The sequence below is a fragment of the Colletotrichum fructicola genome (genome assembly GCF_000319635.2).
Source record: "Colletotrichum fructicola Nara gc5 chromosome Unknown KSG_Nara_v1_contig02, whole genome shotgun sequence".
Classification (NCBI taxonomy): domain Eukaryota; kingdom Fungi; phylum Ascomycota; class Sordariomycetes; order Glomerellales; family Glomerellaceae; genus Colletotrichum; species Colletotrichum fructicola.
In genome coordinates, this window is record NW_027094052.1 from 3,548,652 (window position 1) to 3,571,255 (window position 22,604).

At 52.2% G+C, this 22,604-nt stretch overlaps 8 protein-coding genes across 8 annotated transcripts; 4 read left to right on the forward strand and 4 right to left on the reverse strand.

Annotated features, from left to right (window-relative positions):
* Positions 1-2,417: 2,417 nt before the first annotated feature.
* On the forward strand, positions 2,418-7,544 carry MYO2 (Myosin-2; the record flags this gene model as incomplete). Its single annotated transcript, XM_032033682.1, has 7 exons — positions 2,418-2,552; positions 2,635-2,764; positions 2,828-3,017; positions 3,071-6,926; positions 6,984-7,057; positions 7,120-7,334; positions 7,396-7,544. 7 exons carry the CDS (start codon positions 2,418-2,420, stop codon positions 7,542-7,544), a joined length of 4,749 nt encoding a protein of 1,582 aa, XP_031886854.1.
* Positions 7,545-8,301: 757 nt separating this feature from the next.
* Positions 8,302-9,089, forward strand: CGGC5_v003739 (Adenylate kinase isoenzyme 6-like protein HBR1; the record flags this gene model as incomplete). Its single annotated transcript, XM_032033680.1, has 3 exons — positions 8,302-8,484; positions 8,639-8,784; positions 8,897-9,089. 3 exons carry the CDS (start codon positions 8,302-8,304, stop codon positions 9,087-9,089), a joined length of 522 nt encoding a protein of 173 aa, XP_031887058.1.
* A 536-nt stretch (positions 9,090-9,625) lies between these two features.
* Positions 9,626-10,503, forward strand: CGGC5_v003740 (Inosine triphosphate pyrophosphatase; the record flags this gene model as incomplete). The annotated part of the gene is made up of 7 exons (XM_066151170.1): positions 9,626-9,799; positions 9,855-9,928; positions 10,026-10,057; positions 10,148-10,170; positions 10,233-10,269; positions 10,319-10,352; positions 10,407-10,503. 7 exons carry the CDS (start codon positions 9,626-9,628, stop codon positions 10,501-10,503), a joined length of 471 nt encoding a protein of 156 aa, XP_066009457.1.
* Positions 10,504-10,572: 69 nt separating this feature from the next.
* ZUFSP (Ubiquitin carboxyl-terminal hydrolase ZUFSP) lies at positions 10,573-12,803 on the reverse strand (the record flags this gene model as incomplete). Its single annotated transcript, XM_066151171.1, has 13 exons — positions 10,573-10,615; positions 10,674-10,878; positions 10,926-11,077; positions 11,131-11,162; positions 11,215-11,426; positions 11,478-11,582; positions 11,629-11,719; positions 11,774-12,136; positions 12,193-12,274; positions 12,336-12,430; positions 12,492-12,518; positions 12,625-12,693; positions 12,786-12,803. The coding sequence occupies 13 exons, from the start codon at positions 12,801-12,803 to the stop codon at positions 10,573-10,575; spliced, it is 1,494 nt and encodes a 497-aa protein (XP_066009456.1).
* Positions 12,804-13,303: 500 nt separating this feature from the next.
* On the reverse strand, positions 13,304-14,419 carry rhb1 (GTP-binding protein rhb1; the record flags this gene model as incomplete). Its single annotated transcript, XM_066151172.1, has 6 exons — positions 13,304-13,543; positions 13,611-13,739; positions 13,842-13,883; positions 13,960-13,981; positions 14,125-14,229; positions 14,289-14,419. The coding sequence occupies 6 exons, from the start codon at positions 14,417-14,419 to the stop codon at positions 13,304-13,306; spliced, it is 669 nt and encodes a 222-aa protein (XP_066009459.1).
* A 786-nt stretch (positions 14,420-15,205) lies between these two features.
* CGGC5_v003743 (uncharacterized protein) lies at positions 15,206-17,777 on the reverse strand (the record flags this gene model as incomplete). The annotated part of the gene is made up of 4 exons (XM_066151173.1): positions 15,206-15,457; positions 15,516-17,103; positions 17,159-17,181; positions 17,238-17,777. 4 exons carry the CDS (start codon positions 17,775-17,777, stop codon positions 15,206-15,208), a joined length of 2,403 nt encoding a protein of 800 aa, XP_066009458.1.
* Positions 17,778-19,328: 1,551 nt separating this feature from the next.
* FUR1 (Uracil phosphoribosyltransferase) lies at positions 19,329-20,431 on the forward strand (the record flags this gene model as incomplete). The annotated part of the gene is made up of 5 exons (XM_032033675.1): positions 19,329-19,495; positions 19,619-19,977; positions 20,086-20,240; positions 20,306-20,322; positions 20,380-20,431. 5 exons carry the CDS (start codon positions 19,329-19,331, stop codon positions 20,429-20,431), a joined length of 750 nt encoding a protein of 249 aa, XP_031886906.1.
* A 64-nt stretch (positions 20,432-20,495) lies between these two features.
* On the reverse strand, positions 20,496-21,159 carry CGGC5_v003745 (Transcription elongation factor 1-like protein; the record flags this gene model as incomplete). Its single annotated transcript, XM_032033674.2, has 6 exons — positions 20,496-20,508; positions 20,584-20,599; positions 20,701-20,754; positions 20,819-20,866; positions 20,922-21,060; positions 21,115-21,159. The coding sequence occupies 6 exons, from the start codon at positions 21,157-21,159 to the stop codon at positions 20,496-20,498; spliced, it is 315 nt and encodes a 104-aa protein (XP_031886905.2).
* Between the last annotated feature and the right edge of the window lie 1,445 nt (positions 21,160-22,604).

The following is a 22,604-nucleotide window of genomic DNA, read 5'->3' on the forward strand; positions in this document are numbered from 1 at the left end:
GCATGATGATAAATATCGGGAACAACGGACAAAGACCCTGCCCCAACCTTGCTGGAGAGGGGGATGAAATTTGCAGTTACACTGGGAGCAAAGCGGGTAGGGGGCCGCTATCCACCTTCACCGGCCGCTGGGGTTGAAGAGCAAAGAGCGGAGACAAAAGGGGGGAGAAGCCAGCAGCCATGTGGACAGTAGAGAAACACTGTGCGTTCCAACGCTGTATTTGGGGCCCCCCAGCAACAGTCATGTACAACCTGCCTGCTGTTGGCCCTGACTAACTGGCGACGAAGTCACAGACTCTGTTTGTGGCTCGATGAAGAGATGAGATGAAGCTTGCCTCGCTCAGACACACAAAGCCCAATCCCCAAATTTTCACCATAGACACAATGAGAGAAATCGGATAATAGGAAAGAGGTGAGGTAACGAGCGACGAAGCAGAAATCATTACGCCACGAAGAACAAACCTGATGCAGGGCATCTTGCGCTAGTGCGAGAAGCTTAAGAGCGTCGATTGTTTCGTCTGACTTAGCAGCCAGCTAACTAACCTCTGAGCCTCAAGTTTTCCCGTCGAAATATCTGAATTTTTGACTCTAACTACGCCTCGGGTGATCTTTGGGCTTCAGAGCCTTCTCCTGTCAGCGATGGCCACTAATGGAGAATAAGTGGATGGATATAATCGGCCATAACAGAGCTTCTCTATAAACTGGCAACGAGCCAAATCCTGTAATTCAGAAGAAACAAAGGACACCAAGCCGAAGAACCGGTGTCGAGTCAAGCTCGTCAAGAGACAATTCCGAGGCCTTGAGTCGGGTCCTTTCAAGCCTGACAACCACCAACCTTTCATTAGCCCATCCGTCTTCACATCAAAGAAAACGACAAAGACGCCAAAGAAGACCATTTTAGGGACAAAATCCGTCAAACAGGAGCCAAAACATTATGATTGTAAGCCCATCTGGTAGACAGCAGAGCTAGAGACAGTTGGTCAAAGGGCCAAAGGAATCTTGGAGAAACGTGGAAGAGTAAAGACACAGCAGAAGCCCATCCAGCGGCCGTGCCCTTCACATGCCGCCGCACTGTCTGCTTCTAAGCAATCCCATCTGTCTCCTTTCCCGCCCTTGAGAGCGCTCAAAGGTGTATCCGTACTGCGTGCATAGGGTGCGTCTTAGCTGCGGATTTCACCTCACCTTATATGAGGCAAGTCTAGGTAGTAGAAGGTGAGGGAAAGGTACTTTGAGCAAAACAAAGGCTAGTCATATCCACCTAGGACTTAGGTGTTGGCTTACAGGAGAACTACTCCATCCATACCTAAGATACCTACTTGTCTAGGGTAGGTGTCGCAGCAACAAAGGGTACCTAGGTAGTGTTGATCAGACGCAACATTGCTGTAAGATACTGGACTGCTGCTGCTAGCTTCCTCTGTTCCCCTAATATTGCCCGTAATGTGACCGACCCCCCTGCAACGAGGTGCACCTCTGACACGTTCACTCATCAGGATAGGGGACCACAGTCACTGGACCACACCGCGGGCACGCTCAGTTCCCATGCTGCCATAGTGCCTGCCACGCTAACACTGACCCAACTTTTATCACACAAAGCATTGGCTGTGGCATTTGTTGCCTACCTACCTACTTTCAAGGTACCTTAGGTACCTACCTTACCTAGGTAAGGTAGGTTGGTATTCTTGCTGTCGAAAGGTACCTCACCGCAGTACTGTTGCTTCCATCCCCTGAAGACATCACTCTTGCAGCAGCCTGGCTGATGGGGACGCGTGTGGAGGCTCCCAGTCTCGTCTCCCCGTATCTTTCTCTCACGCATCCTTAGTATCAGTGCGCTCGCTCCTCTCAACCCCCGGCCGTTCTCACCTGGCGTTTTTTACTTGGAGCCCCTGTCTGTTGGAACCTCAAAAAGTTGTCCAGTTCATCAGGCCGGCTATCCTCCTTTCCCTACCGCCATTAATCTACCAACCCTCACCTACGTCTGGCATCTGCGTGCAATCTACGCCCAACTGGCCACAAATCTGGACATATACCCGACTCGTCCAGACCACACGTCGTGATCTACTTCGCGTCGTTCCTCAGCTATCAATTGCTACCTCGGCCGGCATACACTCTCCTCTCCGCCTTGCTCGCCCTCCTGGCCCTTTTCTTCCCATCGACACCGTCTCCTAGCCTCCATCGTCCGAGTCTCGACCTGATTTCTGCGACAACCATCTATCTCCAGACGACCATTGCGTCCAGAGTCTAGCAGCTCGCCCACAACACCCAGTTGCTCCTTCCCCCCCGGTCGCCCATGAATCTCTCCAGCCCCTTCGAGCTTTCACCCCTAGACTTGTCTCGCCCCATCCGCCACTCCTCTGGGAAATACTAGTTCTGCCGTCAACAATCCTCTCGAATTCATTCTCATCTACTCACTCCGCCCCAATGTCTCAGAACTACGATGTCGGTACGAGGGCATGGCAGCCCGATGCCACCGAGGGCTGGGTCGCGTCCGAGGTTGTCAACAAGACTGTCGACGGTAATAAGGTCAAGCTGGTCTTTAAGCTTGACAGCGGCGAGGTAAGTTTTCTTCTTCCACATCTCTGACTTGAACTCTGCCACAGATGCTGTCACTCTATGCCCGTTGCTGACTTGCCTGTAGGAAAAGACGATAGACGTCACCGTCGAGGCCCTTCAGAATGGCGATTCTTCCTTACCCCCGCTCATGAACCCGACCATGCTAGAAGCGAGCGACGATTTGACGAATTTGTCCCATCTCAACGAGCCTGCCGGTACTGTCTTCACAATCCACGCCCTGGCCTGGCCGCTGTGCTAACCCCACTCCTTTCGACCAGTCCTGCAGGCCATTCGTCTTCGATATGCACAGAAAGAGATTTATACATACAGTGGTATCGTCCTGATTGCTGCGAACCCGTTCGCTAGAGTAGACTCTCTTTACGTGCCCGGCATGGTCCAGGTGTATGCGGGCAAACAGAGGGCGACACAAGCACCGCATCTGTTCGCTATTGCTGAGGAGGCTTTCATGTGAGCGACCCTGCAGTTGTTCAATAGACCTCGCCTTTGCTGACGCGGCGCAGTGACATGGTGCGGAGCGGCAAAAACCAGACCGTTGTTGTGTCGGGCGAGTCTGGTGCTGGTAAGACAGTCAGCGCAAAGTACATCATGCGCTACTTCGCGACCAGAGAATCCCCTGACAACCCGGGAACGCGATCCAAGAAGGGAGCCGAGGCTATGAGCGAGACGGAAGAGCAGATTTTGGCTACGAACCCAATCATGGAAGCCTTCGGCAACGCAAAGACGACGCGTAACGACAACTCCTCACGTTTCGGCAAGTACATCGAGATCATGTTTGACGAAAAGACCAACATCATTGGCGCCAAGATTCGCACTTACCTTCTGGAGCGATCCAGGCTGGTTTTTCAACCTCTCAAAGAGCGCAACTATCACATCTTCTACCAATTGGTAGCAGGTGCTTCGGAGACCGAGCGTCAACAGCTGAACATTCTTCCAATCGAGCAGTACGAGTATTTGAACCAGGGCAACTGCCCCACAATTGATGGAGTCGATGACAAGGCTGAATTCGAGGCAACCAAGAGTTCTCTGAAGACCATTGGTGTGACGGAGGCTCAGCAGTCCGAAATCTTCAAGCTCTTGGCTGGTTTGCTCCACCTGGGAAATGTCAAGATCGGAGCGTCGCGTAACGATAGCGTTCTTGCGCCGACGGAACCGTCCCTGGAGCTAGCCTGCTCGATTCTGGGCGTCAATGGGGCTGAATTCGCCAAATGGATTGTCAAAAAACAGCTTGTCACGAGGGGCGAGAAGATCACGTCCAACCTTACGCAAGCTCAAGCTATTGTCGTTCGAGATTCCGTTGCCAAGTTTATCTATTCCAGCCTGTTTGACTGGCTCGTCGAGATCATCAACATGAGTTTGGCGACTGAGGATGTCCTGAACCGCGTTACCTCTTTCATTGGTGTGCTCGATATCTACGGCTTCGAACACTTTGCGAAGAACTCGTTCGAGCAATTTTGCATCAACTACGCCAATGAAAAGCTGCAACAGGAATTCAACCAGCACGTCTTCAAGCTGGAGCAGGAAGAATACCTCAGAGAGCAAATCGACTGGACATTCATCGAGTTCTCAGACAACCAGCCCGCCATTGACTTGATCGAGGGTAAACTCGGTATCCTGTCTTTACTGGACGAAGAGTCCCGTCTGCCGATGGGCTCAGATGAACAATTCGTTATGAAGCTGCATAATCAGTACGGAACCGACAAGCACAAATTTTATAAGAAGCCGAGGTTCGGAAAGTCTGCCTTCACAGTTTGCCACTATGCGGTGGACGTCACCTACGAGTCGGAGGGATTCATTGAGAAGAATCGTGATACTGTTCCGGACGAGCACATGGCTGTCCTCCGCGCCAGCACAAACGACTTCCTCCGCAACGTTCTCGATGCTGCCGCTGCCGTTAGAGAGAAGGATGTGGCATCTGCCTCGTCCAGCTCCGTGAAGCCCGCTGCTGGTAGGAAAATTGGCGTGGCTGTCAACAGGAAGCCGACTCTAGGAGGCATTTTCCGCTCCTCGCTGATTGAGCTCATGAATACCATTAACAACACGGATGTGCACTACATTCGTTGTATCAAGCCCAACGAGGCCAAAGAGTCGTGGAAGTTCGAGGGCCCAATGGTTCTTAGCCAGCTGCGAGCTTGCGGTGTTCTCGAGACTGTGCGTATAAGTTGCGCTGGTTACCCCACAAGATGGACTTACGAGGAATTCGCTCTTCGGTACTACATGCTTGTCCATTCCGACCAGTGGACATCAGAGATTCGAGAGATGGCCAACGCTATCCTGTCCAAGGCCCTAGGTTCTAGCTCTGGAAAAGGTACGGATAAGTATCAGCTGGGCCTCACCAAGATCTTCTTCCGTGCTGGCATGCTTGCTTTCCTTGAAAACTTGCGCACTAGCCGCCTGAACGACTGCGCAATCCTCATTCAGAAGAATCTTCGCGCCAAGTTCTACCGCAACCGCTACCTCGAGGCTCGCAACGCTATCGTGACTTTTCAGTCCGCCGTGCGAGCGTACATTGCCCGAAAGCAAGCCCAGGAACTCCGCACTGTCAAAGCAGCAACAACAATTCAGCGGGTTTGGCGTGGCCACAGGCAAAGAAAAGAGTACTTACGCATCAGGAACGATGTCGTCCTGGCGCAAGCGGCGGCCAAAGGTTACCTTCGAAGAAAAGAAATTATGGAGACCCGCGTAGGCAACGCTGCTATCCTCATTCAGCGAGTGTGGCGGTCTCGTCGACAGGTGCTTGCTTGGAGGCAGTACCGGAAGAAGGTCACTCTTATTCAGAGCTTGTGGCGAGGAAGAATGGCTAGGCGTGACTACAAGAAGGTCCGCGAGGAGGCTCGTGATCTGAAGCAGATTTCCTACAAGCTGGAAAACAAGGTCGTCGAGCTGACACAATCTTTGGGTTCCATGAAGACTCAGAACAAGAACTTGGTATCTCAAGTTGAAAATTACGAGGGCCAGATCAAGGCATGGAAGAACCGCCACAACGCTCTCGAGGCTCGCACGAAAGAGCTTCAAACGGAAGCTAACCAGGGAAGCATTGCAGTCGCCAGGCTGCAGGCAATGGAGGACGAGATGAAGAAGCTCCAGCAGAGCTTCGAAGAGTCAACTTCCAACATCAAGAGAATGCAAGAGGAGGAGCGGGAGCTGAGAGAGTCCCTGCGCTCCACAAGCACCGAGCTGGAGACTGTCCGACAGCAGAGCGCCCAAATCGAAAGCGAAAAGCTGTCCTTACGCCAACAGTTAGCCGAGCTTCAAGATCAGTTGGAGCTGGCGAGGAGACTTGCTCCTGCCAACGGCGAGCTAACCAACGGCGCCGCTCAAGCGCAGGCCTCGGCTGCCAGCGGTCTCATCAACCTCGTTTCCTCTAAGAAGCCCAAGCGCCGCAGCGCCGGTGCCGAGCCGCGAGAGATGGATCGCTTCAGCGCTGCGTACAACCCTCGACCCGTCTCCATGGCCGTTACCAGTACCGCCTTGAGGCAGAATCTCCAAGGCGCTGGTGGCTTCACACCCAATGTGGACAACATCGAGCTAGAGCTGGAGACTCTCCTAGCCGACGAGGATGGTCTGAACGAGGAGGTCACCATGGGTCTCATCCGCAATCTCAAAATCCCTTCCCCCAACACAAACCCCCCGCCATCCGACAAGGAGGTTCTTTTCCCTTCGTACCTCATCAACCTCGTCACTTCGGAAATGTGGAATAATGGCTTTGTGAAAGAATCTGAGCGTTTCCTAGCCAACGTCATGCAGTCTATACAGCAGGAGGTCATGCAACATGACGGCGACGAGGCCATTAACCCGGGTGCCTTCTGGTTATCCAATGTCCACGAGATGCTGTCCTTTGTCTTCCTCGCGGAAGACTGGTACGAGGCCCAGAAGACGGATAACTATGAGTACGACCGTCTTTTGGAAATCGTCAAGCACGACCTTGAGAGCTTGGAATTCAACATTTACCACACTTGGATGAAGGTGCTGAAGAAGAAGCTCCATAAGATGATTATTCCCGCCATCATCGAGTCTCAGTCCCTTCCAGGATTTGTCACCAACGAGAGCAGTCGCTTCCTCGGCAAGCTTCTGCAGTCCAACTCGACGCCCGCTTACAGTATGGACAACCTCCTCAGCCTGCTGAACAGCGTTTTCCGCGCCATGAAGGCCTATTACTTGGAAGACTCAATTATCACCCAAACGATCACTGAGTTGCTCCGCCTGGTCGGCGTCACTGCCTTCAACGACCTGTTGATGAGACGAAACTTCCTCTCCTGGAAGCGCGGTCTTCAGATCAATTACAATATCACTCGTATTGAGGAATGGTGCAAGAGTCATGACATGCCCGAGGGAACTCTTCAGCTGGAGCACTTGATGGTATGACCTGAGCTCAATTCCGAATACAAAGATATCAGCCGACTAACTGTCACACAGCAAGCAACGAAGCTCCTGCAGCTAAAGAAGGCCACCTTGAATGACATCGAGATCATTCAGGACATTTGCTGGATGTAAGCAAGAACCAAAAGCCGACGTAGATGGTGCCAGAATGCTAACATAGTAATCTCTCTAGGCTGTCGCCCAATCAAATTCAGAAGCTCTTGAACCAGTACCTCGTGGCAGACTACGAGCAGCCTATCAATGGCGAAATCATGAAGGCTGTAGCCTCTCGCGTGACGGAGAAGAGCGATGTCTTGCTTCTGCAGGCTGTCGACATGGACGATAGTGGCCCATACGAGATTGCGGAGCCCAGAGTCATCACTGCTTTGGAAACTTACACTCCCTCATGTGAGCAGCCAATGGTACATGAATATGTCGTGGAGTTGCTTGCTAACGATCTGATGAACAGGGCTTCAAACACCGCGACTGAAGCGACTTGCTGAGATCGTCTCAGCGCAGGCGATTGCTCAGCAGGAGAAGTTGGACTACGACCCTGAGGACGGCTTCGAGCCCAATGGCGACCTTGCCGAAGTTGACGAGAACGAGGTGGCGGCGTGAGTTGATGCTCAGAGGGAGCGTATGAGGAGTCGCCTTGTGTTTTTAGGGGGGGAGGCAGCGGGCGAGAAAGCCAGCCGCTGATGGCGGGGCGTCGCTCGCTGCCGTCTGGTCCGAGTCGGGCACTGGCATAATGAAGCTGTCAAGTGTGTGATGACCTGGTGTGGGCGGCGAAATGCCTTTACCTCCGTGTTATGAACTAGAGCTGGGTATTTACAGCGGCAGATTTTGCATGGGTAATGTAGAAGAAGCAGTTTTTCTGGCGTCGTGTGCTAAGGATATCGCCAATTGATTGAATCGGGAAACACGTGTATTTACACTCATAAAAAGGTAGATACAGTCACACTAGGACCACGACAAGTATGAGAATGGGGTTTCGACTACTTGCCCTATAGACGCAGTCTACACAGTATGTTGCTTCCTACACCTTAGTAGCATTGTTGAGTGAGGATTAGTGTAAGATAAAGGTAGGACGGGGACATGACCCGATCTCCGTCGATCTTTCATGATTAACAATTGTTATCATCACGTGATACTGAAAAATCCCGAAGCCCTATCGTATAGATGCATGTGGAACTGTCCCTCTCTGCCCTTTAATGCAATAGACGAAGTAGCACCCCACCATCTTTTTCTCCTTCGTCGGCCACTCATCCACATATCAATGTTGGGTCTCACTATCACATGCAAAGTCGGCTTCCTTTCTGCGCTGCTTTATAATTTGCAACCCTTTTTGTTTGAAGGAACCGATAAGCAAGTCAAAATGAGGGCTTCACCCAACATTATTATCACTGGCACACCGGGTGTTGGCAAGACAACCCATTGTGAAGAGCTCGCAAGGAGGTCAGGCCTGACACATCTCTCCGTGAATCAGGTTGTCAAGGACCGAGAATGTCGTGAGGGTTGGGATGATGAATTTCAAAGTTGGATCGTTGACGAGGATAAGGTTAGCATTCTACACCCCTGCTCCCGCCTTTTCTCACTCCCTCGCCCTTTCTCTCCCTAGGTTGCTTTTCACTCTTAGACCCTCTTCCAATTCCCGATTCGAAAACCTAGACTGAAACCTTCCTGATAGACTAAGCTAACGATACATTATATAGCTGCTGGACGCCATCGAGGCTGAGGTTGCGAATGGTGGGTATATCATCGATTGGCACGCCTGTGACCTCTTTCCCAAGAGCTGGATCGACCTTGTGGTGGTCCTTCGCGTGGACTCGACTACACTCTTTGATCGTTTGACAGCGAGGTAAGAAACAAGAACCATCAAATATCCGCTGTGCATTTTCTCTGCGAGTATTCCACTTTGGCGTGGGCGACGGCGATAACAACGGGCTTCGGCTTACCGGATTGCGACATAGAAAATACCCCGAGGCAAAGCTGCAGGAGAATCTTGATTCGGAGATCATGGAAGTTCTTTTGCAGGAAGCGAGGGATGCTTTCGACGAGGAGATCGTGGTTGAGCTCACAAGCAACACCTCCGATGAGATGGAGACCAACGTCTCACGGGTTGAGGAGTGGTTAGAGCAGTGGAAGAAGGACCATTCTCCATGAAGAAAGTTATTGTTCTAGAACAAGGCTCAAGTCCATCTCACTGATTTCGGTCGGACTTGATTTGGACAATGTCGACGAGCCGGCAAGCTTTACTTTGAGCTGGAGACTGGTATGCCAGTGAGTCGTCATACGCGCGAAGTTTCGCTCCGGCTTACGAGTCGATATTATGAAAACGCACTCCTGAGGGATGGAAAATGGAGAACCGCAATCTTAAAGCTGCTAGCCCGGGACGCCTTGTGTCTGTTGTGCTAGATTGCCTCCTCCCGAATTGCCATTTAGCTGGCCTGTAGATAGCCGCAATATGCACCAAGACGTGCATCGCCCCGATAAAGCATAGTATGGAAATTCGCCCCGGTCTTCACAGAACCACCTGCAACCCAGAGCATCTTACGCACCTTGGGCTGTGAAACATATCCAGTCGAAGCGAAAATTAAGAGTTGTCACTGCAAGAACAGTTGGCTTCCTCTACTGCTCCCTTCTCCTCCCCACAAGTCTCGTCCAAATCGCGGCTGTATCGTACGCACACGGTTCTCACCATGGCGACGCCACCGGTTGTTAACTTTATCACTGGCAACGCCAATAAGTTGCGCGAGGTCAAGGCCATCCTCGAACCGGCCATCGTCCTGCAAAGTCAAGCGATAGATTTGGATGAAGTCCAAGGCACTGTTGAAGAGGTCACGATCGCGAAGTGCCGTAAGGCTGCAGACACGGTGAGATGCTTGTGAGCGATACGGTTTTACTAAACGCTGAGTTTTACCTCAACAGGTTCAGGGTCCTGTTCTAGTCGAGGACACATGTCTTTGTTTCAAGGCTCTCAACGACCTCCCTGGTCCCTACATGTAGGTGTGCGCGACTACTTGTCCACCCTTCGGCTCTCTATCTTCCCTGCCTGTCGTTTTTTTTTTGGCACCGCTGCGAGACACTGATGGTTTCCAGCAAGTGGTTTATGCAGTCTATTGGGCATCAAGGTTTGAACAACCTCCTTGCCGCTTACTCGGATAAGTCTGCCGACGCTGTCTGTACTTTTGCTTATTCTCCTGGCCCTGGCCATGAGCCAGTCCTTTTTCAAGGTCGCACCAGGGTAAGAAGTGGACGATGATCATCAGAACGCCGTTTGCGCTCAAAGGCTCATGCTACATACAGGGCAAGATTGTGCCACCCCGGGGTCCCACGGATTTCGGTGAGTAGTTGTAAAGGCTTCGGTCTCATTTGATTCTGACGAGGTTGAGGCTGGGACGCTATCTTCGAGTACGATGGTCAAACGTAAGTCCCACTCTGGTCCTCGTCTCCAAGAAACCTCTTAGTAAATGAACGCAGCTACGCCGAGATGGATAAGACCGCGAAGAATAGGATCTCTCACCGCGGCCTCGCGCTCAAGAAGCTGCAGGAGTGGTTTGCCCAGAAGGCAGACTAAGTCTCTTAGTAGCGCGTCGAGGGGCAATTGGCGCTTGTCTCTCCACATGACATGAAGTTCGCGGGATCGCTATCTGCTGCTCTGTGGAGGGCTGAGCTGCGACCCGTCGAGTCTGCGACACAGTGTCAACTTGGGGCGATAGTGTACGCATCACGCTTGTGGTCGCTTACCTGAGAATTTCGAACTCGCGATATCGGCGAAGGTATTTCGAACCGCGACGATAGGGCTTTAGCGATTCATCGGCAGACCTATGCTTGAAAGTCTGGCCTATGAGTTGGGCGAGTGCAGGCGGATCGCGGAACATGGGGTCGAAAACCAGCAGATTCGAAGGGCCATTCTTTTGTCTCTCGAAACCCACGATTGTCAACGAGTGCCCTGCAAACAGTTAGTTTCGACAGGTCTGATAGAGCACTTCTATGTACCGGCATGCTGGAAATATATGGGCGGAAGCTCCGTGCATGTAACTTTGGCGGGTGGGCTTTGCATTCCATGCTTGAAGTACTGCTCAACAGCATACATCAACTTGGCTTCGGATCTCCCTGGCTCCGCATCTTTGAACCCCTGAGCAGTGCACCTACGGTCCTGTCAACGGCGTGCTGAGAGGAGATTTCAAGTCTGCAGACTCACGGTATCTGAAGGCTGACAAAGAGCGCTTGAGCCTGTAATTTGCACTTAGTCGATGTATGCATTCCTCGAAAAGGAAAGTCTCACCTCCGGCGTTCCAATATATTTACGAGTGCCCTTGATACCCCCCGTTTCAACGCGGCCTTGGGCGTTAATGCCCATATCCCACGCATTTTCGATGTACTCTTGTATCTCGAATATGGTGGGCAAACGTCCCCTGAACTGATCTCTGCCGTAGGCGTTCGCACCGTTGATGTAAGAAACCATCATCTGTATGTTGCGATAGCCGCAGAAACCACCTCGCCTTATGTCAATATGTGCCGGGACGGAGGGAAGTGGGGTTTGACTACCTTCTTTCTTCAGCTTAGACACGTGTTGCACGGCGGGGTGGCAGAGATACGCATATTCTGTAGACCTGCTCTGCCGAAGAAGCTGTTCGAGAACGTTGATCACCCCTGAAACTTAGTCTGCGGTCCATCACGGCCTGAAAGATGTACGAACCGTCGCTTGTTACCTCCCCGCCTTTGTGAAGTAGCGAAACCAGCCAGTCAGGCATGGTTTGTTCATGCGCGTATTTGCCCAGCTCGGCTTTCTGGTACCTGTCAGCATATGTGAGGACACCGACACGTCCTCTAAGCGGACATACTCCCAAACGCTTGTCCCCTGTCGCGACTTTTTCTTTGGGCTGGGGCATTGACAAGAGCTGGCCCCATTGCTGGATGACAGCCCTCTGCGTGTCACCTGCAGATCCGCTACCAGCATGACTGCTGCTGCTCACGGCCCCGACTTCGGTGGTCATTCTGGAGCTCGCGGTACCGTCGGCCGTCTGGTTCTCAGACGGATCGCCGACCCCTTGCCGCTGTTCTTCGACGTGGAGGTCAACGTGGTAGTCCATCTCAGCTATAGAGAGCACTTCGCCGCATCCTTCGATGGGGCACTCAGCATACTGCTCCTGAGCTGCCTGTGATGATGAGGCCTGGTCTTCTTCTGGATGAAAAGATTCCATATGCTGGGAAGCCGATCAGTGTCAAGTTTCAGTGACTCGCATCTGGTTCGTGGACACACCGTCAGCATCTCATATTCACCGCCGCCGGCGATTCCGCAGAAGGGACAGATCATGGTGTTCGTCATGCTGTCGAATTCAGAACTTCGGTGAGGCGAATAAGATTGGTTCAGAACTTCGGTGAAGCGAATTTGATGCAACTAACAATGAGATGAAGGGGTCGAAGGAGAATCGAAGAAACGAGGCCAGGTTTATCGACTTAATGTTTCTCCAAGCAATTGAGCTTGGCTCGATGATTGTCTTAGATTGAATCAGTACTGTGCATTGCCTTTGCAAAAGTAACTGCAAAGAACTCGCTCACGGTGGAAGAAGACACAAAGAGAGGTGGCTAAGTCGTGACGTCCAAGAGTACTCGAAGTCGCCTGAGCCCTGGGCGCGCAAGAACACGTGGTTTTGAAAGGAAGATAAATCGTTGAAATGTGCCGCAAGTTCACCAGTGTGGCGCGCAGCAATATCTTCGGAAACTCGCCGTCGAGACGGGGGCAACAACTCAGTTGGCTTCTCTAACACGACGCGAAAGGAAAGGGGTTAGTGGAAGAGGTCTAAAGGTCTCTGATTATTGGATGTCGCCCAGGCATTGGGAGGAAGTTCCTACCTTACGCAGGGTTCGCATGGAGGCTTCCCAGAAACGTAGAACCAGTTAGGGGTCAGCCCCATCGGCGTTAGAGCATGAAGTGATGTGCCCAGTCTGAGGAGCGGTTATGCAGGCCGGCGCAAGCTGCAACTCTCTGCCGATTAGGCAGTGTATCATGCAGCCACTACCTTATCTTATCATAGAGCCAAACCTGTCCAGATTCACCAGTTCAAGGTATGTCACACATGCATGTAATTATGCTGACTTTACCAAGCAAGTGCATGGTCTTCGCATCATTTTGCAGTGAGTTCGTAGGAAGTCAAAAAGGAACATCATGCCATATCTAGCCGGCGCGGGAGATTGAACCTTGGTTTTTTTGGAGGGTTGCATATGGCGAAAGCCATGAGACATCTGCATGCCTATGCCCAACTGGTTCGAGTCGCTGGTTCATTTCAACAGCAACAACGCTTACAATTGGGCACGTCCGCTGGAGGAAAACAAGAACGTCGTTGGTATTGTTACAGATAATCTATGAATCGTTACATGAGTGTGCATTTGCCGCCTTCCGCGGCCTCGTTTGGATTTTGTGCCTTCTCGATCTGTGCGATCAGTATTTCAAACGCCTTGGAGACGTTCTCGTTATAACGCGCGCTCGCCTCGGTCCATCCACACTGGATCCTTTCGGATAGCTTCTTTCCCTCTTCGGCGCTGACCTGGCGTTGCTCGGGACGCAGATCGCTCTTGTTGCCGACGATGACAATCGGCACCGACTCAGTGCCCTGGAAGCGACCAGTCGGATCGTTAGCTTTGCTCGCTTTCCCAGAGGATCAAGGACTCCAGACGTACCAGGTGGTTCAATATCTTCTCTCGAATAACCTGCACCATCTCAAATGATGGCAACGAAGAGACGGAGTACACTAGCATATACCCGTGGATGCCAATGAAGTGCTTCGAGTTCAGAATGCTGTATTCATCCTAGTAGAACAGGCTGTCAGCGGCAGTCTACATTTCGACCGCGTTTGCCCCGTATCGATCGAGTTGTCGGTAACGCGAGGGGTGTGTTGGCCGGCGACGTACTTGGCCAGCAGTGTCAACTATCTCTGTAGCAAACTCCTGCCCCTTATAACGTATGGTTTTGCTAAAGGTATTCTCGATGGTCGGATAGTAGCTGTCAACAAAATGGCCGTCGACAAACTGAACGGCAAGCGAAGATTTGCCTATGCGTCGGGTGATCCGCCATCAGCAAAAAGGACGTCATAGACTGTCGGATGGTTCATCTCGACGCAAACCACAGTCACAACAAAAGCAGCGAGGCCCCAACCCAGTTCGACTTTAGGAAAGCAGCGACTGTTTGACCTACCGACGGACCGACTGCCAACAATGGCCACCTTCCTGTTCTTTGGCGCTGGCATTTATCTGGTACTCAAACGAGCGTATTTCGGCTCGGCTTCTCGTGCGAATTTGGCTTGAATGATGATCAGTGGGTGTCAAAGAATAGGAAGGTGACTGGTTTCAATCACATACGGAAGACGGGCGATGCACCAGTTGAGGTTCAACGGGGCGCTTTGGTGGGGGATAAGGCGGTATCGGGATGGAGTTGCAGATGTGAGAGGTGTGTGAAGGCGATAGATACCTCCCGCAGTCGCGGGGACCATACATGTGCCAAACTCCCCGTACCCGGTGACAGACCCTCCCACTAACAAATGACCATGTCCCACTAAATTAGAGGTGTCGGCAGGGACCTTGGTGGAATGAGCAGCACGCCCAAGCAGCTGCATTGGGCTGCCCGCCACTGTCACACACCCCGGGGCTGCGTATTGTGGGGTCGGTGAGTGTAAGGTACCTACCTTACCTAACCTACCTAAGGTAAGGCTTCCCTGCGGGCCCAAGATGAAAGAAGCCAGCTGCCTTAGGTAAGACGGCCTCACCAGTCAGTTAGAGAGGAGTTCCCGCTCGCATTTGGCCTATTCTCGGGGCTTTCACTTCCCATTGCTTTTTTGGACGCATTATAGTATTATTTCCAATGCATCCAAATCCAAAGTCGAAAATTTTCTGGTCGACTTCCATACTCATACACGATAACAGCAGATGTTACATAACCTGTGCCTAGCTAGCTAGGTAGCAACCAGATTTCAACCGGAAATCCCTCCTACTATCAGTTCGCGTGAGAAGCCCGACCTCTCCGCATTCTCAACCTCCTCTACGGGACAGCAAGGCCTCCCAGATGAGCAAAGCTCAGATAGAAACATTTGGCCCAAAAAAACAAATAGGCCACCCACGCGAACAGGGCCAGTGTCATTAGCTGTCACCTATCTTCGGGGACGTGGTACGCAGGTGTCAGTGGACATTCATATAATGTAAGTCATCTCATCGTCTTGTAAAATGCCGGGTACTTTATGCCCCCTCATGTCGTCGTAACGAGTGCCACGCGGTCGAGTTTGTCATGCGGGTACCCTGCCCTTCTGCCTCAGCTCGTTGACTAGGTTTTGTAGGCTCGTCGTCAGCTCGTCTGTGTCAACCTTTGCGTGCAAGGCCATAAACTCTTGGATCGAATCAAGTAGATACTTGATGCCCCTCCTTTGGCTTTTCTCTTCCAACCGTCGCCGAACCTGAGATCCCAGACAAAGGTAGCCCAGAAGAATGGCCAAATAGCCATGGGCTACGGCCACTGATGTCTTTTCCACAGAGTCGGCCTATTATTTTATTGTCAGTCTCATTGAACCCTTAGTCTTCATTGGGCAGTTAACTCACCATGACAGCTGATTCTCGGTTATCGAGATAAACCTCCATTAGCTTTTCCAGGGGTGATCCATCATCACCTTGCCAAGCATCAACGGACTGGCGGGTCGAGGGGCAATGCTCAGAGGTATTAATCATGACCCCAAGCATTAGCATGAGAATCTCGTAAATATCTTTAGAAAAGGCCCCGTTGCGGATGGACTGCTCTAGCAACTCAAACGCTGCGAGACTGGTGGCAGCCAGCTCTCGAAAGAGTTCACCCCTGCTAAATGCGCCAGCTGCGGTCGGGTTGTTGTTCGTTGTGTTCAGAGCTAGTTTCAGCGTTGTGGACTCGAATTCACCGAACTCTGCCATTGGCCGAGACATGGCTGCCGTGAGGATGTCTGCGAGGATGGGCAAGTAGCGTTTGGTCCATTGGGGGCCAGCCTCGGACTGCATGGCCATAATCGAGCACCCCTCCAAAAGGGACAGCGCGATCCCACCTTCGGTAGTTCCCATTCCCTGAGCACGACTGTGTTCCCAGCCTTTCTTGACAAACCCAAACAAACGATCCGTCAAGCTTGCGAGGATGGCCCTCGTAGCCAGACCATCATTGTCTTTGCATAACAAGGACAGGACTTTGAGAGCCAATATTCTTGGCGACAAGTTCCTCGGGGGCGAGCCTTTCCAAACCTCCAACCTTTCCAAAGTCAATCGCAGCATGGCCAAAGAACCTTGCCCGTTCTTGGAGAGATTTGACTTCCGCTGACTAGCAAGGCTAATGATGTCCTCGTCCTCGTCAAACATCGTAGACGCCAGTTGCGCGATGCCTTCAGACTGGAGCTGTGGAACTAGATGAGGAACCGAGTATGACGTGAAGAGCACCAGAAGGACGGACAAGAGGATAAATCCACTGATAACATCCTCCTCAGTACCAATTGCCCGGAATAAGGCATCCTTGGCACCTTGGTCTCGGAATTGGCGTACGAACGTCTTGTCCCGGAGTTTGGTGGCCAGCTCTAGTAGCGCCGTACGTCTTGAGCGAGAAGACTGCGACTTTGGCGGCTGAGGAGTTCCTACTCTATCCAGGAGATCAGCCATACTGTCTGCGAACCGATGATTGGCACCGGCCTGCCTGAGAGCATGGATGTCAATAATGCCGCCGCCTTTGGATGACGGAACCTCCTCCATTTCCTCATCCTCAAAGGAGAATGAAGCCAGCTTAGACATTGGAGGAGGCGACACGTCAAGCTGACTATCAATACCCAGACTCATTTGGCTTCCAAGACCGTCTCCGCCGGACTCATCTGCCTTGAGTGTCCTCTGCTCTCCGTACGTCGACCGGAATTTTCTTTGACTCGAAAGCGGTTTTGGTCGCGTCGACGGCCTTGGTGTCATCGCTGCGTCTGTGGGCCTCATCGGCGTAGAAAGCGAACTTTGGCTCTTGGCTATCTCTGCAATGCCCCCCTCCGTCATATCAGACGCGTCAGACTCGTAGTCAGAACTATCTTCATCATTCTGTGCTGCCAGTTGGTCGATCAAGCGTACGCGCCTTGCCACGTTTAGGCGTTTCTGCTTTGGGATAGAAGACTCGACTGCCATCGAAGCCGCCCGTATGAATCTGGGTTCTATCAGAGGGGAGCGCGCTGGTGTTTTGTGCCGTATCTGCGAACTACCTTCGCTCTTCTGCCGGATGTTGCTTTCGACTGCGGCCTGAGCATCGAGAAGAGACGCCTCACCCTGCTGGTGACGTACAGACTTTTCTGGCTCAAGATTCGGCGTAGGTCCCGGCATGGGTATGGATCTCGCCTTAGGCGCAGGCTTAGACGATGACGGCTTCGATTCATGCTTCGCGAGGGGGAGGGATGTTGCGCTTCTCGGGTCGAAAGGCGACTTGATACGGCGTGGATGAGAGGGCAGTGTTGATTGCGCAGCATGCGGAACGGGTTGACTACCGGGCCTGCGGTCGGCCTTGGTAGTAACGGCTGTTGGTACTTTCCTCTTCTTGAAGTTTGCGGGAGCATCCGGAGTTATGTTGGTTAACTGGTCCAACTGCGCTGCGGCGCGTCGAGAGAGGGATGGTGGCAGGTGCGTAGGCTCGTCATCGGACATATCATAGGGGTCTCGGTTCGGGTCTGTGGGAATACGCTGCGTGGGGGTGTCTTTTCCATCACTGCTGGCACGTTGCGAGCTATTCGACAGTTCAAGAAACGCGTGTATAGGTCGTTTGCGCGAGGTCTTGCCGTAAGTCGTGGTCTTCTTCCGAGGAACGCTGGGCCCATCTTGAGTAGCCATATTGTGTGGAAATCTATACCAACAAAGAGTATGCGACGCTGCGACGCGTTATGGAAGGGCTAGCAATCCCGTTGCACCTTTTGGTGAGCAACACGCTCCATGCAGGAGAGAGAGGGCGGCAGAGGAGTAGGAATGGAGGGGAAGGTTAACTGCCGATTGGTGCGACGGCGACTCAAGTTCGAACGGGCGTGGGTATCGTGCTTTCGCGGTCGGCTGCTGTCAAAATAATGCGCCGTCAAACGCAAGCTAGTGTGAATCGTAGCTGGCGAAGAGCTCTGAGCCGAAGGAAAAGCAAAGCCGGCGTCAAGTGCTCCGAAATGCACAACAGATGCTACAGGGCACGTTGTGGTAGAACGGTCGAGGCGTGAAGAGGCGCGAATATGTCTAGTCGGGGCCTTGGGAAAGGAACACTCAAGAGCGCGCCTGCGGCTAAAGGTGATGGCGATAGCGGTGCGATGGAAGTGATTGATCGCGACAGTTGATGATTGGTGGCGAGGTTCTGCAGTTATTTTGGCACCTTGCAAGAGACACAGTTGTTTTCGAAAGCAAGGTTACCTTTTGCTGTTTTGTTCCTTGATCACAGATCGCGCGCATGGGGGACGGCAGATGCTTTTCTCTCCTGGTCTGACCTTCTACGCCTTGCGCAGGCGCATGGCACCTTACCGATGAGGGTACGTACCGCCTTCTCCTCTGCCATTTGCATCCACTGCATCAATGCCCCGGTTGTGCGATATCCATTAAGTTAATTACTGAAGCTGCGACCACTTAATAAGAAGTATGTACATCATGCTCCATAGTGTTCTCGAGTTCCCTACATGATGAGTGTCTCGTTTACACAGGTGAAAATAAGAAGCAAAGGAGATAGAGGAAGACAGAAAGAAGAGGGTAATATCTAAAGAGACAGGAAGGGCATGTACCTTTGTACAGATAGGCATATAAAGAAAAACAGCCCGATAACGCGGTGCTTGGGAAACGAAAATGGTACTTAACTGCTTGATCCATCCAACAACCCCACACGTCCCTTATCTCTTCACAGTGCCTCGTTTATCACCTTACCTAAAAACCCAAGGCGAGAACTGGCAGTGATTGATCCCTTGACTGCCCCTCCCCGGCCCTGCATTAAGGTATCCGCAATTCGCGTTGCGTTAGTGTCCCTGTAAGTCTGTTTCCGCCTCTTTACCCTAAGCTGAGCGCCTCTCAGCAGGATTCTGGCGGCGGCGGACGGCGAGCTCCATTGTGTCTCGTGACACTTCTCATTCCAACTCTTTCGGCTTCCGTGCCAATATTACGTCGGGGCTCTGCAGTTCGCATTCCAGTCTAGCAGACGATTGCAGCTCCTTGATTAGAGACTAGCTTTAGCTCACGTCTCTAAATCGAACCGTCCAAGCTTTGGACGAACTCCCAACCAAACCCATCAACCCCTCATTCATCCATTTTTGCCTGGTCACCTGGCTCAGCAATCATCACTTTCCTGCCTGCCCTTTTTTTTTTCTTTTAACAAAAAAAAAGGAAAATAAGGTCAAACCAAGCCAGCGACAGCTGCTTTTCGAAATGGCCAGCCAAGATTCGAAGGTCACCGGCGTCAGTGGCCCGACCCAGTGCGTCGGACCGTTGTATCGCTCCGAGAGCCAAAAGCCTTCGGCGACCGTCTCAACTGAGATGAACTTGGACAATGTCATCATCCTCCCCCAGACACCTCAGCTAATTGCACTTCTAACGTGAGTCGAATGTCTTGCCCGATAATCTAGCTGAACGCCGCTGTGATTAGGCGAGGCGCATAGTGCCCCCCACCAGACAGGTTTGCCCAAGTTTCACGAACCACCTATTAACACTTCTTGTAGTATCATTCGGGATAAGAACACCGAGCGTGGTGACTTCATTTTCTACTCCAATCGCATAATTCGACTGCTGGTTGAGGAGGGCTTAAATCACTTGCCCACAGTTGAACATGATGTGACGACGCCTGTCGGCCGGACCTACTCGGGTCTCATGTTTCAGGGCAAGATCTGTGGCGTGTCCATCATGCGTGCTGGCGAGGCCATGGAGCAAGGCTTGCGGGACTGTTGTAGGTCCGTAAGAATTGGCAAGATCCTGATTCAACGAGATGAGGAGACGGCTCAGCCGAAACTGTTCTACGACAAGCTTCCGGAAGACATTGCCCAGCGCTGGGTTTTGTTGCTGGACCCCATGTTTGCCACAGGTACGTATGAAGGAGACTTCGATGTTCAATACTTGAGCAATCCCGCACTTTTACTCAATCGTATCATCATGAGCGCGTGGAATCGCTAATAACTTCCACGCTAAACAGGTGGATCGGCCATCATGGCTGTTCAGGTTCTCAAAGCTAGAGGTGTCCCAGAAGACCGGATCCTTTTCCTTAATCTGATCGCGAGTCCTGAAGGCATTAAGAACTTCACATCAAAATTCCCAAAGCTCAGAGTGGTCACTGCATTCGTGGACCAGGTAAGATGCCTATTGCCCTACATTCTATGTCCTTAGGTACTGGCATCTAACATTATTCTTTACAGGGTTTGGATGAAAAAAAGTCGGTACCTGTGTATCTCACGATGCCATCATTGCGATTGCTAACTCGCTATCACAGCTACATCATTCCCGGCCTTGGCGACTTCGGCGACCGCTTTTACACCGTCTAAAGGTGCGCGGTTCGGACAAACAGGGTTATCGTGCGTCTTCGGAGCTTCGATGCTCTGGGCCGCTCTAACCAATAGCCCTCCAGACCGTAGTCAGTATGGGTGTGCCTGGGCTGAAGGTGTGGATGGTATGCGACACTCAACGCGTGTCTCACGGTATCTTTGCCTCCTCTAGTAATCATCGTCATCTGCATCAATGCCCTCGCCTCCGTATCTTCTGTCATTATCGTCGTCGTCGTTCACCGGTCGGCTCGGAGGTGCGCGCCGTGTACCAGAAGTCTTGTTCAGGCCACTTCCACCGGCTGGTGCTTCTTTGGCAACCGCATCTATTCGTGTGTCAATAACGACCATCGTACTTGTTCATCTGCTCTCCAACAAGGGGGGGCCCACCTGCGGCGTCTACCCATTCACCGTATACATCGACGGCAGCCGAGAGGTCTGAATATGATTTAGCACAAGCGAGCGAGAGACATGTTTGAACAAGAGAGCTTACAGTTGATGCTGCATTGAAACATCTGACCGCACACTCTGCAGTCCAGCGAACCGACACCCGCCTTCTTATCCAGCTTAACAGCTACGGAGTCCTCGTGGTTGCAGAAAAGACATGTGAATTTGGTTGGGAGGGGATCCTTCTGTGTTTGGGGGTCAGCATTTGGCAATTCGCATTCGAGGCCATGTGGACGAACCTTCTTGGGGCCCTGAGGCTTCGACGAACTCTTGCGCTTTCCCATGGTGCCGAAAGTCTTGTATGGCCAATAAGAGCGCGCCCAGCGCGTTGGATGACAGTCGTTAGATGTGCTATAAGCCTGACGGAGGAGGCGGTGAAAAATGAAAGCTGCGCGGTTGCCAGACGGAACAGCGATCAGCAGCAAAGCAGGGTCTTGGGGAAGGGTGGCATGCGAGGACGGAGGTGCAGCGTGTGAACGCGATCAATGCTAGGATTTCGAAGGATGCGCGGCGCAAGGCGGGCAGACGTAGTGGACCCGTTTTAGCAATTGCGGTCAGCTTGAAAGCTCTTATCACACGGCAGAAAGAATCAACCCCGTGGCTTATCGGGGAAGCGGGGTATCCACGGCAGGGGACGATGAACTGAAAGCGGCTTACCTAATAAGTAGCCGGTGTACCCGTTTTACGTAACGTAGGAACCTTACCTCGAGGAAAGCCAGAGGCAGCTGCATGGGCGCTGGCTGGTGCTGGTGCTGCCAGGCTTATTAAGGCAAGTGACATTTCATCACGATGCCTACCTAGGTATCTACCTAAGGTAGTCTACGTCTCTACCTAGATCGAACCAGTTACCTACCCAACGGCACAAAGCCTTGAGCAAGCCTACAGTCTGAGTAGGCTGCTCAGCATCCTTGGAGGATTGGAAGCGTAAAGAAGATGCCCTTGGCATTTCCCTCGTACTACAACGCAGGTAGTGTAGGTGTTGAGTTCACATCTTTGAGTGGGGGGGATCGCCTAATGGCCCTCATTGAGCCCCGCGGCGCCCAGCCGAAAACAAGGTCCAGTTAGCCTCGGAGGTCGGAGGTCGGAGTCCGGCAGCAGGTAGCAGTTCACACCACATACTGCGGAAGGCGTGTTGATTGTATATCTGCCGCTCAATGATGGTGTGATCTCATTCACTAGGTAGGGTAGCCAGTCTCATCCGCAGATCTGCTATCCATCTATTCGTATATACCTATTAATTGTAGTATCGAAGACAGATAGCCGTTGGTGTGTCTACCTACCTAGGGAGGGTGCTAGGTACCCAAGGTTAGGTCAGCTCCACGCCCGCTACTGCGGGGAAACGCAGGGGCAGAGACAGCCCACCAGACATCTGAAGGCACCTGCCGGGGATCTCGTCGGGTGCACCCTTATCTTTGGCGCTAGCCGCCGCATACCTAACACATATCCTACCTATCTCTTCCTCCACGTTACATGAGGTACGGACGGCCCCGCATCTGTTGTCAACCATTCCATCCTAAGGTAGACACTGGTGCTCCCAGCCGTGCGATTGACCACGTCGTAAGGCATGTTGGGTACGACATCATTCCTGTCAGCCAGCTACATTATCCTGCTATGGGTAAGTGAGAGCTGGATACGGGCATGCACAGCCTTTGGAGGTATTCAAAAGAGGCCGAAGCCTGAGCCTGGGACCTGCGAAGTGCATGAAGTAAGATGATGGCCGCACGCTCAA